Source organism: Bombus affinis, chromosome 15, assembly GCF_024516045.1.
Source record: "Bombus affinis isolate iyBomAffi1 chromosome 15, iyBomAffi1.2, whole genome shotgun sequence".
Taxonomy (NCBI): Eukaryota; Metazoa; Arthropoda; class Insecta; order Hymenoptera; family Apidae; genus Bombus; species Bombus affinis.
The window spans coordinates 10551094-10570792 of NC_066358.1; the positions used below are offsets into that span (position 1 = coordinate 10551094).

At 35.4% G+C, this 19699-nt stretch overlaps 2 protein-coding genes across 2 annotated transcripts; one reads left to right on the forward strand and one right to left on the reverse strand.

Moving 5' to 3' along the window:
- Nucleotides 1-74: 74 nt before the first annotated feature.
- Nucleotides 75-19366, forward strand: LOC126925128 (uncharacterized). Its single transcript, XM_050740402.1, has 11 exons — nt 75-3262; nt 4780-4899; nt 4987-5113; nt 14050-14176; nt 14533-14634; nt 14865-14987; nt 15248-15381; nt 15460-15618; nt 16070-16315; nt 16843-17118; nt 18285-19366. The coding sequence occupies exons 1-11, from the start codon at nt 3065-3067 to the stop codon at nt 18602-18604; spliced, it is 1932 nt and encodes a 643-aa protein (XP_050596359.1). The 5' UTR covers nt 75-3064; the 3' UTR covers nt 18605-19366.
- On the reverse strand, nt 5475-13739 carry LOC126925156 (uncharacterized). The gene is made up of 6 exons (XM_050740468.1): nt 13153-13739; nt 9245-9433; nt 8452-8631; nt 7674-7818; nt 7488-7589; nt 5475-7005 (listed from the first exon to the last, which is right to left on the reverse strand). The coding sequence occupies exons 2-6, from the start codon at nt 9355-9357 to the stop codon at nt 6748-6750; spliced, it is 798 nt and encodes a 265-aa protein (XP_050596425.1). The 5' UTR covers nt 9358-9433; nt 13153-13739; the 3' UTR covers nt 5475-6747.
- Nucleotides 19367-19699: the final 333 nt, after the last annotated feature.

A 19699-nucleotide genomic window follows, 5' to 3' on the forward strand; every position in this document is an offset into this window, starting at 1 on the left:
TGTCGATGCTTCGATAGTTATGACTTAGAAGAAGCTTAATTTTGAATTATGTGCAATTCAGGTCACTAAAGATGCGTACAGTGCACAATTTCAAACGAAAAATCTGTAGTAGGTTACGAAGAGAGCATTTATCGACGTTACCGACCTATTGCATAGTAACGATCGATAGTAAGCCGTAGGAAATGGAAGAGGGCGTACGAAACAGTGTGATTTTCCAGCAGGTCGGTATTTCGTAATCCGAGACACGAAGACGTTCCGTTTAATGTCGCGTCTATTCCGCTCTTGGTTAACGAAAGAGAAGGGTATAAAATTTTCTACATCGGATAAAGATTTTGACGAGTAAAACAGCCGTCGGTAAGATAGATATCCGTAGACAAATATCAAATAGCCCCCTGAAGGAAAATTGGTTACCTAACTCGATAGAACCATGTACGCGATATATATATATTGTACAGATTATTTTGATATAATGCTACAGAAATACTTGTATCGATATTTTGTAATTTAGTATTGAACCAAAAAATTAAAAGTAAAAAGATTTTGTAAATGTACAGTTCTAGTAATTCCAGTTACTTGGTTCAAGAGTACATATATGTATGAATTAATCGAGATACAAATTCCTCATGATCGATCCATACGAGCAAGATGACGAACAAGCAGAATTTTTTTATTTTAACTTCGATTTAATCGTTTGATCGTTGGTTCGATTATCCTACTAATTTACTTTCTAATTTTTCTTCACAAAGAAGGAATTTCGTGGAATATTTTGGACTCGTGACTCGGTGGATGGACCCTTCGCGACGGTTCGTCTCGAAACGAAATTTCGCCGATGGCATAGGTAGGATAAATTTGGAACAACCATCTCGAACGAAACACGCCTGTGTTTTACGTTAGTTCCGCAGTTAGTTTCGCTTCTCCAACGCCGCGATAAAGAACTCGATATACCGCGATGTTTAACAGGCGTATCTCGATAAAAACGAAGTAAAATTATTAACGACGTTTCACGCGAATAACAATTTCTCTATGAGGTTCGCTTAGACGAATTATTACTATTATCTTGGTAAAATATTATAGCTGTTCCGAGTGTAAAATATTAAGATACGAAATTTAAACGTCGCGAGCGTTTTAAACGTAAATCGTTTAAATATAAAGAATGCAAAATTACAAGAATGCGCATATAGTTGAACGAATGAAAAATGTTTGATTCGTGTACGTAGGTTCGGAGGAATGGAACTCTCGAAATATCGGAATTACGATAGAAACAAAGTATCAAAATCGCGATAAACCATAATTTTTGTATTTCTTTGTGGTTTCGTGTCCTCGTAGACGCACGAACGATGCAATGCAATTTAAAAGAAGCAAAAAGAATCAACGCTTCCTATGCAAACTGTAATTCTATATTTCCATAACAAATAATGCCGTGGTGTTCTTTAAAGTTAATGGCGTTCGGTGTAAAATGTGATTTTCTATCTCTATACATATATACGGACGATGTAATTGAATTTTCGAAAATTTATGCTTTCAGTATGAAATGTAATTTTTTACCTCTATCAACGGACAATGTAATGGGATTTTTTTTAGAACCGATGCTTTCAGTATAAAATATAATTTCGAGCCCTTTTTCAAATCTTATCTCCATATATAAATCGTATCTCCGTACCGATAGATCGAGCCATAATTTTCTACGTGTAAAGTCGGTCTTGCCACGCGCGTCAATGATAATGGGATAATAATATCGTTGCAACAATCTTTGGTTTAACTTCAAATATATAATTCGCACGACTGTAATAATTACTTTCAATGATTTTCATACTATTTATCGGTCGACTAATAAAAAATAACTTGCCCAACTACTATCGCGATTCGGAGATTTTTATCTTTTCGATTAATTTTACATTTAATCTAATATAATTTGAGATATTTAGTTAACGCGGTATTTTTGATAACGGTAAGACGCGATATAAGAGAGATCGTATAGGCGCCTAGATCGCTTTCCCACCGATTTAACGGAACTCGAATAAGAGGAAGATAAATCAAACGCATCTTGCCAAGTAAATTTTTATGCTCTACCATCGTCCTTCTTTTAGATCGATATCGGTATAAGCCGTCTCTCTTCTTACACCATAAAAGATAGATCGTTAATTAATATGCTCGCAGATACATTCGCCGATTTGTTTCTTATATTTGATGATCTATTAATTTATCGTAATTGTCGATCGCCTCGAGAATACTCGAGACGCCTGTTTCAGTTTTCTTCGAATGCGACGTTACATCTTATTCCAAAGATATTAATTCTACGATTCGCGACATGGTTCGCTATGTAAAATGTACACGCTGGTGTCTCTCCGTGGTCAGCGATTCCTAACAGCTATGCGTTTACTTTAGTTGTTAAAATAATCGCCGTGTATTGTACATACGCTAGCCCCGAAACGTATCCGGCAAACTTGCCCGTCTTCGACAGGCTGTAATTTAATTAGAAGATCGCATACACCGGCATACGGAAGAATTTCTTACGATTTTATTCCCTATTATCGTTGCAGCTTCTGTGTATACGTATTGAAAATTACGACGCGATCAAATTCGCATTTACGAGCTAATGTACGTAATAAGATTCTCAAACTTTATGGAACCGATTTGTTGTCCGACAAATATTTCGCAAACGATCGATTCGATTAATTTTAGTATCTAAAATCTTTAAAATGATTCCAAAACGTACGTAAAAATCATCTAAAATGGTACTATGTAAAATTTGGAGCGACTATCTCAAATTTAGCTAAAACAGCGACGTCTGATTTAGTACGCTGTCCGTAAATACTCGAACGTTCGATTTAAAAAGTGTTTTAAGCGCTCGATCCAGCTTCGGATCATCGAAATACCTTTTCCTTCTGAAGAAAGGATGCAACGACGGTAGCTAATAAAGCGACTGGATATCGTGGAAATTCGATGGTGTGAGAGGAAAAATATCAAGAGACGTATAGGAGAAAAGAGAGAAATTGGAAGAAAGATGAAGAAACGCGGTGAAAGCGCGTGAAGGAAGAGAACGTGCTCCGAAACGGAAAGCACGATGCCGCGTTCGCGACCGGAAGCGTTCGAGCTGATGGTCGAGGCCGAGAAGCCCTCCAAGTGCATCAGGTTTCTACGTTTCCTGTGGAAGTTCTTCAGATGCGTTTTTTCCCACGTGTCGTTGGTTTCGTTGGTCGTGCTCTACTGTCTGATCGGCGCGTACGCGTTCGAGGCCCTCGAGGCCACCCACGAGAAAGAGGTAGATACATCGAATTTTAATTCCCTTATTCCCTCTTTACGAAACCGATTTTACGTACAACGAATAAGCCTCGGATAGCCGAGCAAAGTAAATCGTCGAATCGTTATAATTTTTCCGAAACAATTAACACCCGTCCGAACGTCGCTTTTTCCCTTTTTGTTTAAAGTCGATAGCGCGATAGATACTTTTCGTGGTAACGATGCAACGTCGTTGAGATCTGTTAAAATACGGCGTTTTATTACGAGTGGAATTGAATATCTCGTTTTAGAAACTGCGTTGAATCTCTATTTTTTCAAACTCGCTTATACATTATCGCGTGTCTTATTGCCAGACCGAGCGTATTTTTACGAATGCAACCGAAGAAATTAAATCCAGAGAGTCGTTTTACCTTCTAGAGTGGACTATAACGAGCACTACGTTATAACGAGCGCACTTTAAATATATTATTTTCGCGTATTATGCGAATTTTTGCATTCTTCAATTTTTCACCAGAGCATAAATATTCGTCGACTAATTATCATATGTTATATCGTTACGTACGTCGGTAAAATAAAAGTCGAGATTTAAACGCTATTTTTATTTTTTCCTCTCGGCGAAGATTTGCAATGTTTCGTTTTTACGATGTTCTTTTGTAGAGGTTTCAGGGAAAAAGTAGTATCTGGTTCATGGTGGAGTTAGTCCTGGCTATATTATGCCCAGCGACGTTTTTCCGTTTCTTTCTTGCTAATTTTTTGATATCTATGTTCTACGTTGTTCACATATTTCTAATTTCTTTTCCTTTCTTGGGTTCCTTTTGATAATAGTTAATCGCATAATTTTAATTGCTTTCTTCGAACTCCGATTACGATCGGATGTCTTCTTTTTAAATCTTTCATCTTGTTTAATCTTTTTTCTTAATCTTTTGCTCGTTTAATCCCCTCTTCTGTTATTTCTGTTATTTTTTCGGTCATTAAAGTACCCTTTTTCTCTCTGTATGAAAAATCCTGGCTGACCGAAGGTTCTTCGATAAAAATTCCGTTTCGGCAATTTTTCTTCTTTGAACTCGAGATATATTTCACCCTTCGCCATCTCTTTTCTCCTATTTTAATCTCTTTTCTAGTACTCTATTATCATTCATTCAGTTATACCTTCTTACGTTCCTCCGCTCCTCTACGTTTCTCACTTCATTTTCTTCTCCTGTTTAAACTTTGCTGCTCCGTCGTTCTTTTCTTCTACCATTAAATCCATTTATTTCGATAAAACCTAACGACGCGATATCTCCGCGACAAAGACATCGAATAAAACGAAAACACTTCCATTTTCATTATCATTTAACAACAGCGAAATACAGAAATAAGAATAAACGCACAATTTGTCTCAGCCTAAATAACGTCACTTTATCTTCCCCTCTTACAATTCTCGTTCCAATTCCCTTTATCGTTCATCCCCTTTTCCCTTTCTTTAGTTTTCTTCTTTTCTTTCTCCGTCTCTCTTTCTCTCTCTCTTTCTCTGTCTGTCTGTCTTTTTCTCTTATCCAGATCAAGAAGAGCATTAAAGACATCAGAGGGAACGTGGCAGAGCAGCTATGGAAGATCACGAAGGAGGTAGAGGTTCTGATTCGTGAAAATTGGACGGACAAAGCGTTACGTGAATTAAAGGTACCGGGCCATCTCATCCACGTTCGGTGACCAGAGATCGAACTCGAATTTCCTCCGCCATCACTTTCCCGCTACTTTTCTTCGTAGAGCTTTGAGAACAACCTCGTGTGCATGATGGAGAAAGAGGGTTGGGATGGCAGCGAGGGTGAGGATGACATCCAATGGACCTTTGCCGGCGCTCTCTTTTACTCCATCGTCGTCATTACTACCATCGGTAAGACTAATCATTTCGTTTCGCTCATCTTCACCAGACAATTATCTATCATAATCTTCATATCTAAACCATCGATCGTAATCATTTAGTTTTTCTTATTTTCAAGAGATAATTAATTCTCATACTTTTAATAATTTTCATAAACTATCCTAATTTTCTTTAATAGTTATTTCCTTAACAACGAAGAACGTTATCGACAAGAGCGAAGATATTAGGAGGAAGGTTTAATAGGAAGTCTATTTTTCACTAAAACGAGTGCTATAACGAATACTATACTTTGAATATTAGTGGTTGAATAGCAGTGGCATAAGAAATCTTGATAGGTAAAAGAAGCAGGGAAAATTCATAGAAATGGAAGAAATGTTCTTAACGATGATCTCGCGTGACATCGATTATCATATTTATTATACGAAATTTATATTATAACATATCGAATATCGAATAAGTTTAATGAAAAGAGAGCGTTGTTCCATGGTTTAAAGGTATATACATACGATCTTTGGTATCTTGTTAAAAGTGTTTAAAGTCTTCGTGGCTCTTTTAAAAACAGGAAGTTCGATAATTTTTAGATCGGAGCCACGACAGCGGATTCCGTGGCTAAAAATAAAGAGAAATGTTTCATGAATTTTCATGCTCGTCTAAAATTACGTTCCATTTTTACGTACTTTTTTAATTTAACTGAAATACTTATATTAACTTTCTATAACCATAATGCATTGCTTATTCGCGACACGAGAAAAGTCATAGTTTTGATCAATTATCGAAAACTGAAATTAAAATTTTGATTTGAAAATTGGTACTGATAATTGCCATATCATTTTACAAAAAAACGTTATATCAATAAAATACTAAAGTAAAGTAGATAGATAAAATAAAATCTAAAAATTATAAATACGTACGTGAGCATTAAACGAATCGTGTTAGTAAATTTCGATAAAGAAGTAACAAGATAAAAATAAATACAATACAGACGAGTAATAGATGAAATACAATGTCAGATAAATCGTGTCGGATGATAGATAAATAAGAATTAAAGGCAATTGTATAGATACATGAGTATTTTCGAGTCACATAGAAGGTTGACAACAAAATGTCTACTTTTTGAATACCGTATATGCTTCTGGAAATATCTCATTTCCTTCAGAACAATCTGTTAAAATAATTTTTCCCTTTGATATTCAATCACATTGTAAATCATCGATTTCTATAGAAAAATTGCACACTATTTCACTCATGCGTATTCCAATTCTACCTATAAACAAACTATCTAAAAAATATTCGAAAACAAATACCCAAAGAGTATCTATACAAATTATGAATAATATTTAAAACTACGCATATACGAGTATCGAGTAACGCTAGATATCTCTCTGATTCAAATATTCTTTCTATGAAAATTTGACAAATATCTTGGCAGTTTTAACAATTTCAGAAACATCTTAAAAACGCCCTGAATTACACCAACGGCATTTCTTAATAATTTCCTCTCATACGTTGTCCAACTCTTTCAATCCAACTCTTCGTTCAGGCAGATCGATCTTATTAAGAATTTATAAGACGAAATACGCGAAGAACCATCGGAAGATCGATCAGGCGAGAAAAGGTTGCCGTTGAAGGCCTCGTGTAAATGGAGCTTAAACTTTTTCATCCGCGTTAGCGTTTTGCGTCTGATTTTTCTTCAAGGACCGACTGTAAATATCAAAGTCGTTGTAATCGTAATTTTGCTCGTAAGGATTGCTATGAGGTCGTGGATAGGGCTCCGGATTTTCCCCTGGAAAATGGTAATTTCCAGGATATCTGTTAGCGCCAGTGAAACTCCCCTGGGGTCTTCGATTACCATAATTGTTCGGCGATTGCACGAAAGTCGCTGGTCCGTACTTGTTAGGACCACCCTGGAATTTGTGTAAACATTATTAAAGTTAACCGATATAATTAAAGTCATAAATAGGCTGCAGATTTTTATGCTTTTATTGGAAAATTGCAGGTGCAAAAATCTATAGATTGCGTATACTATACAAAGACGTATAAAATACTCAAACTGTAATACTCGCTATCATATTCGGTAATGGAAACAATTGTTTACCGTACTTCTATTTTTTGTAATTATGTTCATAAAAATATGAACTTGCATAAATATCCGCAGTCTAGTTATAGATTATTCTTTCGAGTACAGACGTATTTCTTTTCTTTTCTCTTTTTTCGAAAATCTAAATTTTTCGAATCTTTGATTTTGCTATCATTGTATTTTATTTACACTTCATTTGGAACCATAGAAATTTGAACGTTTCATTTCGCAATTCGAAACTTGGATTTCTTCTTCAAAAACTTCAAAAACTTAGATTTCGGTAAAAACTTAATATCGATAAAATGGTACCGGATACGAAGGACGGTTTCCTTGTCCGTATTGTCCGGAAACCAACGCTGGATACTTTCTGCTATTGAAGCAGCAATATTTTTTATCCTTGGAACAGCTTCCCTGATTAAAAAAATTATTAGAAAAATTAATAAGCACATAGTTGTAAAGTTTCAAAGATATCGGTCATTTTTCCATATTTCTTACAAATTTCAATCCGCTAGAGGGGCAATTGAAGCTGTATCTGCATTTGCAAGTGTCGTATTCTCTATATCGAGGATCGTCCTTCACCCACGATGGCACGAAACCGTTTTCTAACTCGCCATCGTCGATATTTGCGGTGTAGGAAGGTCTGCGCAGGTTAAAGTAAAAGTAAATATTATTCAACGGTTGCTTCTTTAAGCGATATAATGGTTTAAGCTTTTTGCAGTTTCAATCCTGCATTTAATCAGGAAACCGATAGAATTTAGTATTTCCAGAAAATATTTCACAAGTAGATTTTAATCTGCTAAAAGGTTTTACAGTTTAAAAGGAGTAATATACATATATGTATGCAATAGTGATAAAGTTAGGTGGAAAACCCTGCGTGTATACGTTCTTCTCTTATTTTTACTCGAATACATCATTTTTCCACGTGATCGAAAGCGCTTAAATCTCTATTATACGTTACTTTTCAGTTTGTCATTGGCGTACTAAAAATTCAGATTCGATCGATTCCCGACAAAGCCCGATATCGAAATGTGCTCAAATATTCTCCAGCCGCCGATATTCGTAACAGAGTTGAACAATCGAACTCAAACCAAACCCAAATCCAACCTAAATCCGATCCAACCCACGGATCGTGTAACTCCGAATGTTTGGCCGCTTTTCATAAAATCCAACAGTGGTGGAGATCATTCGATCGTACAAAGCCAATCAACGTGGAAGACGCGAACGACGAAAAAAGACTTACTGGGTTGGAAAACAGCGAAAAGATACGAAATACCTTTTTATAATGCCCGTTGGTCCACCAGGACCAACAAGAACTTCTTTGTTGCCAGGATACGACGGTGACACAATGGGTCTACTGTTGGAACCGTAAGGTCCGGTGCTCTGTGGTCTAAATCCTACCAAAGGTCTTTCGTGGTCGAGATCCTCGGGGTTCTCGTTCACCTGGTACCTATAACTGAACAAATAACTCCGATGAACAATTTTCTTCCGATTTTCTATTTTCTTCTTCTTCTTCTTTTGCGCAGAGCAAAAGGGTAAAAAGTTTTTAAAGATATTTAAAGTTATTATCTTAATTGTTGGCTAGAGAAATTGAAATTGAAAAACGGAAGCTAGCGGAATGATCAAGAGGTGGATGTGCTGTATCTTGGAGCCTTTTTCAGAACGCTCTTACGTTACAAGTTCCGACGAGAACTCGCATCTTCCATTTAAACAGATTCATGCTGCGACGTCAGATTCTTAAATATCGAATCAAATTCTCGATTGCGTATAAAGAAAGATTCTAACACCAATCTATGTTGCTCTTAGTAAATTATAGCATCCACTTTCAAACTCGTATTTCAATCGCATCCTTCTACCTATCAATTTACCTGGATCTTTCGTTTTCTTTTTCCACGTTAAAATTCCACGTTACGACATCTCAGCAAATACCAAATCAAATATTTAATACTTTCACCTCGATGCGAAACGTTTGCATCTCGTCTCTAAAAAATATCAAACTCCGCCAAATACGTTACAATCCACATCTTGCATTCGATCGAAAAGGAAGAGGCCCCAAAAATTCAACACACCTTGTTCTATCGACGTCGCTCTCCTGTTCGTCTCTGCGCTTCCATGCCCACCCATCTTCTTCAGCGACCACCGTCGCAATAGCGACGCAACAAAAGAGAAAGAAGGTTGCCATCGTCCCACGAGAAGGCGTGGATTTCGTCTGGTCGTTGCTTTGGACAGCTTCACCGGTTAATATCGCCGACGGTCGACTAAAACGAGAGTGAAAGCGAATCCCGTCTTTATATATGCACCGTTGGAAGGTGAACGCACCGCGTGGCTCGTTTCGAGGTCCCTTCGATAGCGATCTCGGATCAACAGTTTTCGTCAGAGGGTGAATCACCCCTTGTGCCGCCCGTTTTAATCGCAGGTGTTCTCGTTACGCGGATTAGGATCGTTTAGAGGGCTTAGAGGTTTCAATCTGTAAATTGACGCGAGGAAATTGATGCTGGAATATTTGCTTAGCGTTGAGCGTGAGGCGAATGTTAGAAATTTGATGCGAAAATGAATAATGAGCAAGCTGAAAGGCAAAACGAGAATCGAGAAGATCGGGGATCGAACAGGGGAAGAATATTCGTTTGAAAGATTGTACGTACGAGAAATGGATACGACGGTGTGGACTTTTATACATTTATGGGAAATTTCAGGACACAAAAGGAACAAGAAGTGGAAAAAATCTATAAATATTTAAAGTAGGTAGTATAAATATAATTGCAAAGAAACAACTATGATAGACAATTGTTTTCATACTGAATATTATAGCGAGTACTATAGTTTGAATATTTTATATGTTTTTGTATATTACATGTACTCTGTAGATTTTTGTACCTTCGATTTTCCAATAGATGCACAAACTAATAATTAGCTTCATGAAAATATGAAACAGAATAATATTGTTTGAAAATTTGCAAGTACGATATCGAAGGGGAAATAAAAATTGAGAAAATCAAAGAACGAGACTATTCGTCCCAAGTTTGAATAGAATTGAAAGATAAAGTAAACATTGAAAAAGAAGCTCGAAAAAAGTTGACCGATGAAATGTATTTAAAAAAAAAACTCTAATTAAAATGATTCCATGCAAATTTTGAGAGAAAATAAAATTGATGAACTTGGAGATTGAAAATATTAGAAAATATTGATAGTTCGGTGAATGAGAGAAAGAATTTTAAGGCAGAACGAAAACTGAGAGATACATGTATTGTATATTCGTAATAATAATTAAACTATTTTGTCTTACGACGATTTATATTAAGGATAAAAGGTAACATTGGCCTTAATCGTTATTCTTTAAAACGCTACTTAAACCAAAACATAGAAATGCGCGAACGTAACGTGTTAGGTAACGTGAGTTGAGCACGTGGGCGCATTGCATTGCACCGAAACCAGCGTTTCTCGTGCCTGTCCTTCGATCTGGGAAAATCCACCGATTCGAGAAGGGGAAGTGGGTTTCGTTACAGGTGGTTTTCTGACCTCTTTCTTTGGACAAGATCCAGCGAAATGGCGTAACACTCCTTCACGCTACTTCGTCGGTTGTTCTTCGAAGGACGTCTGCATTGTCTTCGACTCCTGAACCTAATCACTATAGCAATTTTTTTATTCTTATATGAAAATGGCGAGTCGTGTGTTGCGAACCGCTCGCTTGTTTTACATATATGCGAATACGTTATGCATACCGTAAATATTTACCATTATTGAATATTCCGTTTTTTCGCTATGTATCATAAATCTTAATAATCTTAATAATGTAGATTAATAATGTAAAGAAAGTTGATGTAATATGTAAGAATTTTTGCTCCTTGTTAGATTTACGTACCATACCTACTTATTATGGAATTATTTCTACGTGTAACGTATATATCGGTGTGACGTTTAAAATTACATAACTCTGATAAGTAGAGTTAAGTAACTTAATAAGGTAGCGTGTAAGAATTTGTAACTAGAAATACGTGAAAGTTTATAAACCCCTTTGCAATGCGTCACAAGGCAAGCAATGAAATATACTATTACTTTATATATATATATACACACACACACTTGCAAATATTTAAGAAACCCGTAAAAAGGACGTGCCAATTATTCTTCACCAACCTCCATCGTCACTTTTCTTCGTTATTAACCATCTCCAAAGTTTCTGCATTTAAACAAAACTTTCGTGGAAGATAGAAAACTTTTTGAACGGTCGTATTTCATTTAACACCGCGTCGTGATAAAATCAGGCAACGTTAAACGTTAGAGGAAATCAATCTTTCTAGATGAAAGAAAATGGTCGAGCTCTTGGAAGCGACGTTTGTCGCGGTCGGGTGTAACCTTGTTTTTTTGGGGGAAAAAAGGCACGGTCGAACGAAAATCCAATGATCAAGGTCATTTTCACGAAGAACGCTGTTCCAACCATCGAGGAAATTCACTTTTCCTCCGGGACAGGAAGCCGGCAGCGTCTCGTAATTCGTTTTCCTTGATTTTTGCGCCGTGTCGCCGACCAACGATCTCGTCGATTAACCGTTTCATCGTTCCACGACGAAAGGGGACACCTAAATTCGTTAGGTTCGATGGGAAAATTCTTTGTAACACCGCCACAGTGCGGCGCGCGGTGAAGAAAAATCAAAGTAATTATTGTTCGATGATATACCATCGGTCTGTAATATAAATGTAAACATCGATTCTTTCCAAAATCGACAGAGCATTAGTAAAAATCTAATCACTTGAAAGTTGATTCATTCGTTCGTTGTACGTTCTTGTTTATCGATTCTTGAATATACGTAATTTAAAATTCCAATTAAAAAGTTTCTAGTAATTTTGATTATTCTGCGTGAAAAAAGTATATAATGGTATATAATGAAAATAATATATAAATTCAATAAAAATAAGGAAGATTTCCACCTAAAAAAATATCACGTGCATTATGTACAAAATACACATGCATTTTTGCGCGAAAGAAATATCACCGCGAATATGTAGTTCGCTTTAAACCATTCATCTTTTTCCTCTTTCGTTTCTTCCTCCTACTGATCGTTTACGAGAAAAACGCTGGCTGGTAATAAAGCGAACACCCCATATACAATATAATATATTCATCTTTTGCTGCCGGCTGCAAAAGGAGCCTAATTTACATAGATTTCTCATTCACACTCTCATGTAACCTCGATATATCCTAGATTATCATATACACTTAAACTTACTCTTAATAAATAACAGATTAATAAATAATAACATAGTAAATTCATTAATACGACAAATTAGAGACAAAAATTTGTGACTGCCAAATAATTTGAGAATTGAAAAGACTAGAAAGATTCCAGGGCGTACAAAATAACAATGGCAAAGAGTGACGTTCGTAATGGCACGAAATTTCGATCTCTCCTCGAGGAATCTGGTTATAATGCATCGCGAAAAATCGACCAACGAACAAAGGCTTATAACGCGTGACCGAGTTGCGTTCCGAAATCCAGCTGGAACATCCGCTCCTCTTTTGTGTTCGATCGATCGATCCTCGTCCCTTTCCGGCGGATGCGCTCAATCTTCTCCATCTTCCTGCTCTCGTTCTTTCTCGATCGTTAATTAGAGCAATTAAAAAGTACAAGAAAAAAAAAGGACAAGAACAAGAGAAGAAGCAGTAAAAAATAGAAATCTGTCTCGGTAACACTTGGCGTTAAAGACGTTATAAATTACGATATATAGGATATTTTCGAAAATTGGTCCCGTACTTCCGAAGCATGTAATACTCGCCAAAAGCAAGCGAAAACATGTTCATACGCTTCGCTCTCAAATAATTTTTAGAATGTGATTAACACCTTTTTGCTTTCCACGAGTATTATGAGAACTATGAGTAACGCTCGTGAAAGTTGATTCCAGTTTTCTGAAACGTTCTAAATGAATAAAGATTCAATTTATATCTCTAAAACTAAAATTCGATGATTTTTAAAATTGAATTTACCATCAAAATTAAATAATCCTCGGATGTCGTGTATAGCAAAACGCGCGATTAGGATTTGCTACGGTGATTGTAAAAAACGTGTATAATGAAGCAGTGACCTTGACCCAGACTATAGGAGACGAAGAAACATTTCTTGTTACGAAATTGGTGGAGGCTGAGACAACCTTGATGATCCTTCCGAGTATTACGCGTGTTGACCCTGGAAATATTTGAACAAGGTTGAGAACACGAGGCTCGTTCCTTGAAAAGTTTGAATAATGACATTAATTACTTGCAACCTTCGATTCGAAGCGTGTAAAAGTAAATTAAAGGTGAATCGTGGGGATTTTTGTGTTGTTGGAATATATCGTATATCGCTGGGAATATTTTAAAAGTCACGCGGAATTACGAGAATCAATTACAATTTTTAAAGGAACTTGTCAAGCTTATAGCTCTTTTATCTAGGAACATTTTAAGCTTACGACTGGCATTGTAAATCGGAGACATATCTTAACACAAAACTTAATTAAGACTTCGAAATTATTAAAAAATTGTTACTTTACAAATTACAATGAAATTCTGAATTAAATATCTGCAAGTTACCAATATTTTTAAAAAATATCGTTATTAAATGTCCCATCGGAAAATTCCAAATTTTCTAGATTTCAAATAAAAGATAAATAACGGTAATTCGGATAATAATTAATATTTTAGTATAGATTGAAATATTCTGTGTAGCAAAGTGAAAATAATATTGCATATACTATTATATTATTGTCACGTAAATTATGGGCTGTAAGAAAGGTAGGCGCAGATCAAGTGAAAATTACGCCCGTAATTTTCGACCTAACAGGATTAATTGCGCATTACGTGAGCGGGGAAATTACGCAAGGCTAATCGAGCGTTCCTCGACTCTAGGGTACGGTCACATCGCGCCGAAGACTAAGAACGGGAAAGTGGTCACCATATTCTATGCTATCGTTGGGATTCCCCTCATGTTGCTTTGCCTCTCCAACATTGGCGATATTATGGCTTCGAGTTTCAGGTAAACGATTGCGTGCATTTATACTTTCTAATGCTTTCGATGCTAAAACAACCAATTTCTAATGTATATTTAAATATACGGTCGATATATTTAAATATACGTATATATTATCGAATTTTTCTACGAATTAGCGTCACGAGAGATTTGAAAGCACGTTAGCAACGAATGGAAAATGAAGACGCAGATGAAAATGTCGAGGAAAGAGAGAAAAGCAACTAATTACGTAAATATTTCTCAAATTATTCTACGTTCCTCAGATTTTATTAAAATATACAATCACTGTAAAAAAGAGTCTTGTCTATATGGATGTTTTATTATTTTAATTATTGTTTCTTTTATCTTTATTATGTCATTAGATTTTTATACTGGAGAGTTTGCTGTTACATATGCACGAAACCACCAAGAAAAAGGCGACCAAGAAGCCACTTCGTCAGATCATATTCCATGAAACAACCAGGGTATTTATTTAACTCGTGAATACTTTTTTGAGCACAATTACGGAAATAAAAACCTAAATGTTTATAACCAGTGGTTTACTTTCAACATTCTTTTCTATACATTTTGTACTTATATTTTGCATATATTGGCATATTTAAATTTTACATAAATGCATAAACATCGGCATTTTCTTCGTAAAACTATAATATTCTGTAACAAATACGCGCAATAAAAACATACTTTTGGAAAGGCGATACGGCGGAAGCAGGGGTGGCTTTGGAAGATCCATTAGGGTGAGCCAGAGATCTGCAGACTCAGCTCTGGGTTTGTCCGAAACCTTGGCCAGATCATCGTACTTTGACGTAGATAATAAGTATGCTATGTACTTTTCATTTTCTCGTTGTATTTAAATGTAATATCCTAATCACATAGATTCTTGAAATCTTGTTTTTGATATGACGATAGCGAAAAGACGTGTCGTTTATTATTTGATAAAGCGTTCGATAGAGAATTTAGATAAAAAGAAATTTTCTTTAGAGAAGATTCCTTAAATATAAATAAAGAGAAAATTATTTAATTAAAAAAAATATATCTAGAATAATTTCTTCTTTTGTTTTCTTTGCTTCGATCGAGGTACAATGCACGTCGATACGAAGATTCGGAACTCAAGAGACCGTTTTATCCATCGTCAGCAAATCCAAATTTTGGATTTAAGTCCGCGACAGTGTCCAGATATTCGGATTTGCCGATGGTAAAATCGAGCAGAGGTATCTGAATCACATTCCGTGAAATTATCTATGGGAAAATGAAAGAAAGAAACATCTCTAAATGACGATTGCGTTTAGCTAGCCCCAAGATGACGACGCAATCGTTAGACAGGAAGTTGCTAATGCGTTCGCCGAATGACACTGATCGTTCTCCGGTTTTGTGCAACCAATATGCATTGGATGATTTGGAGGATGAATTACGACGCTGGCATTCTTCCGCTGAAGACAAAAGTGACTGTGAGTTGTAAAAATAATCAGTCCAGAATTAAATATAAATTATAACGTAATTAATATACTTTAAGATAGTTTTATAATATAAATATACGTAATATTTATGATATAATTTATTAATCTTGTCAATATTGAATATACGTGATTTATAGCAAATTTCTTCTCCTTTAACGCGACCGATAATTGACGATATAAGAAAATTTAAAGGAAAATTATATCGGTCAGTCAAATTCAACATTCAACTTAATAATAATATAAATAAATATATAATTTAGAATTCGGAATACTTTGTTTTTCTCCGGTAGAACTTTGTCAGGACAATTCTATATTCGTATATATAATAATAAAGAAGGAAAGAAAATTTATGAAATATTTCAAATTAAGAAAAGAAATGAAAATAGGAAGAGGGAATGATGGTTAATTCCCTGTCTGATAAATATGACTCTTTCATTTGCAGTGGGCAATACAAGCAAATCTCGGGTGGAACCAGAAGCGGCAGAAACCCTGGAAAATGTGGAGAAACAAGCGCCATTAGTGACGAGGTCGTTGCCCAGAAGATGCTTATCCATGGAAGGTGCGACTAGCAACTACAGGACGAACCTGGCACAGCCTTTACGGCCGTCGCCCGCTTACTTGGAACTAGAGAATTCCAGAAGGTCCCAGTTTTCAAAAAGTAGACGTTACAAAACTAATTATCCCACTGGTAAATAATTTCTCTTTCTCCAATTTCACTCGTTAGATTTATTTTTCTAATTAACATTTTCAAGTTGAATTTCGTGAAACTTTCTCTAATTTATTCTCTAATTCTCTAAATTATTTAATTCTAATTAATTTTCTAACTTATACTTCTTCTAAATTTGTTTAATTCTTCTATTATTCAGTTACTTCTGTAATCCGTCTTAATATTTCTTTTTGTCCTTAAATCCTTATTCATCTTTCTATGTTACAAATTCTATTTTTCTAAATTTATATTCTAATCCATGTCACATTTGTATTCGCATATTTATATCTCACATTTCTTACATTACTCGCTTATTTCCATAATATATTTTATCATGTTTCTATTTATTTCGATACATTTATTTATCTTTTTAAAATCATAACAATTTCTATGCGAATATTTGCAACCTCTTGTTTCCTATCTATATCTTTATTTCGTCTCGAATTTGTGTTTATTTATAGCTGTTTGTTATAATAAATTTTGTTTTTCCTTCTTGTTTTTCGATGAAGCTCGCTCTTACAGAAGAGACACATTGCCATCGGATATAATGTCCTCGGTTGGATTTTCTGCACACAGACAAGTATACATAGACGATTTTGACTCAGATTATGAGTATCACGTAAACGAGGATCAGGAAAGGCAGCCAATAAAGCCGGTACCAATATGGTTATGCGTCTTCCTGGTAGTTAGTTACATTTTTGGTGGCGCTTTCTTATTTAGCGCTTGGGAACATTGGCCATTCCTCGATTCTGCATATTTTTGCTTTATTACTCTCACTACCATAGGTTAGTACAGCTTTTCTTCTTTTCTGTTTTTATTTCGTATGTTTTTCGTATTTAATTAGTTGATAATTTAATATTTTTATTAAACTTTACTTTGTACGTGGTATTAATTTAACGGCCTTACAGAAGTTTATAAAACTTGATGAACATTTTCATCTCCTTCGTTCTGCCAAGTTTTGCTTCATTAGAACAACTTTTTGCTCTCAGAACAACTTCTTTCTCTCTTTTAATTATCTAATTAGAATTTTTACACTGTGTGGCGTTTGAATTACATCTTGCTTGTGTCTACGGCTTCGACTTAAAGATTTTAAATAACGTTATGTAGCTTGAAGCATTTTATGAAATTGAACAATTTCTTCTGCTTTGTTACTTCTTGCGCCTTTGAAACTCAATAAAATTCTCGTTTCTTTTTTTTAAATTAATCAGCACATTAGCAGCATTTGGGTTTTAAATTATCATGATTATTATACGTATTAAATTATTATTCTAATAATATTTCGCAGCATTTGCTAATTTCAAAATTCCGAAACATTTGATGAAATTTCAATTAGAAAACATTTTATGTTTTATTGTAATTTTAAATTCGTCTTTTCCATTGTTGGAATCGAATAAAAGTTGTCTCTTGATTCTGCGACATTCCCAAATCGCATCACGCATGCATTAATTATTTCTCTCTCACCTTTTCCTGCCAAAAGTTCTACCTAATTGAGCCTCTCGTCCCAAATAGCCACTCGATAACTTCCACACTTCTCTAAACACTTGTCATTCGATTCAGACGCATGAGAGGTTCATTCACCCTTTGCACACCGAAAGGTCGTTTACCTTTTCGTCATTGTACATGCATCATCCACTGGAAATTTATAGATATCGATGTTATATATAAAATTTAATAGAATTAGAAAATTTAAAGAATTATTATGCGATTATTTTCAATATTACAGAACTATTATTATTTTTAAGTTAATATTATACAGTCTTATATAGGAGCACTCGCTTGCACGACGCGGTACGCTAAAACTACGTAGGAAGCAACGTAGGAAGTAAAACAAAAAACCAGGAACACAATAACGTGCTCCCTCTGTGCTTCCCGACTACAAGAATCATGCCGATAAAGTAAAAGAAAAGGCAAAAAGCGAAAATGATACTGGAAGTGCACATTTGATTTGCAGGATTCGGTGACTTCGTTCCAGCGTACAAGCTGGATGCACACAAAGGGATCGCGGTTTGCTCGTTGTACTTGTTATTTGGAATTGCTTTGCTGGCGATGAGCTTTAATCTGGTGCAAGAGGAGGTCATCAACAACGTGAAGAACGTCGCGAAGAGGCTCGGGATCATCAAAGAGAGTGACGACGAGGAAGATGCCGACGACTACGACGCGTACGACGTCGAATACAACGACGAGGTTGACAACGAGCTCGAGGGCTACGTTCTCGATACTCCTCGATGTCACTCGATGACTAGGAACGTTCGCGGAATTTCCATCGCCTAGCCAACCTCCAACACCCGAATCTTCATTCATTCGCCAAATATACTTACCTTCCTCTCCCTAGTTTTCCCTTCCTTCTTCATTTTTTCTCTTTCTTCTTCGTTTTTTCTATTCCCTTTCCCTTTCCTCTTTCAGTTTTTCTTCTTTTCTTCATCCTTGGTAATTGGACGATGTCCGAACGAAACTGAAATGTCCGAATGTCCTACGATTGTACATTCTCGGTCAAAAATTTGCAGCAACTTTATTTCTGGAACGAAGCATGCTTTTGAAGAACATTGTAATTGTAACTTTTGTTTTTAAATGTAATCGACTATTGGCTTATTATTATTAGCAGTATCATAATAGGTATTTTACTTTAAATATTTCGTATATTTTTTATAATATATGTCATACGTATTACGATACTATTTCGCAACTCGAGTAACATGCAACAAACTGGAAAAACCCTTGTACTGATTCAGTGATTCCCCGGTCTAACGATCAACGTAATCACGCTCAAATGTTCCTTTCTCTAAGGCGCTGTTTTCCCATTCGTTAACTTCAAAATCATAATCACCGTTCATTATCATTCGCGATATTATATTTATATTTGTGAAAACGTTCTGATTACAAAATTATCTTCTACTATTTTCTCATAATTCCGCATTCAACTTTGTCATTATAATTTTAATTATAAATAGGACCATAATTTATAATAACACTCTGTAAAACTAGTTACGAATGGAGTAAAAAATATAACAAAATTAAATATTTCTCTGTAAAATATTACTGTTTCTCTCAGAAATGTCCCCCTTTGTAAATATTCTAACGTGGATTATGATAACTTGATCCCTCTCGTACAAGTTACTTTATACCAGTTGAAAAAAAGATTCGTTTATTATCTCGTACGACAAGAGAACCTGTCTGCATCCGCTTTCTTTCCTACTAAAACATAATTTACTTTATTAAATGCTCTTCGAATAAAAGAAAAGATGCTAACAATTTAAAACGTTGATTTATTCACACTCCGTAACATTTTCGCCAATTTAGTGATTACCCATGACTACTGGATTACGATAATCAATGATATTTCGAAAATTCCAAAGAGGATAGAAGAAA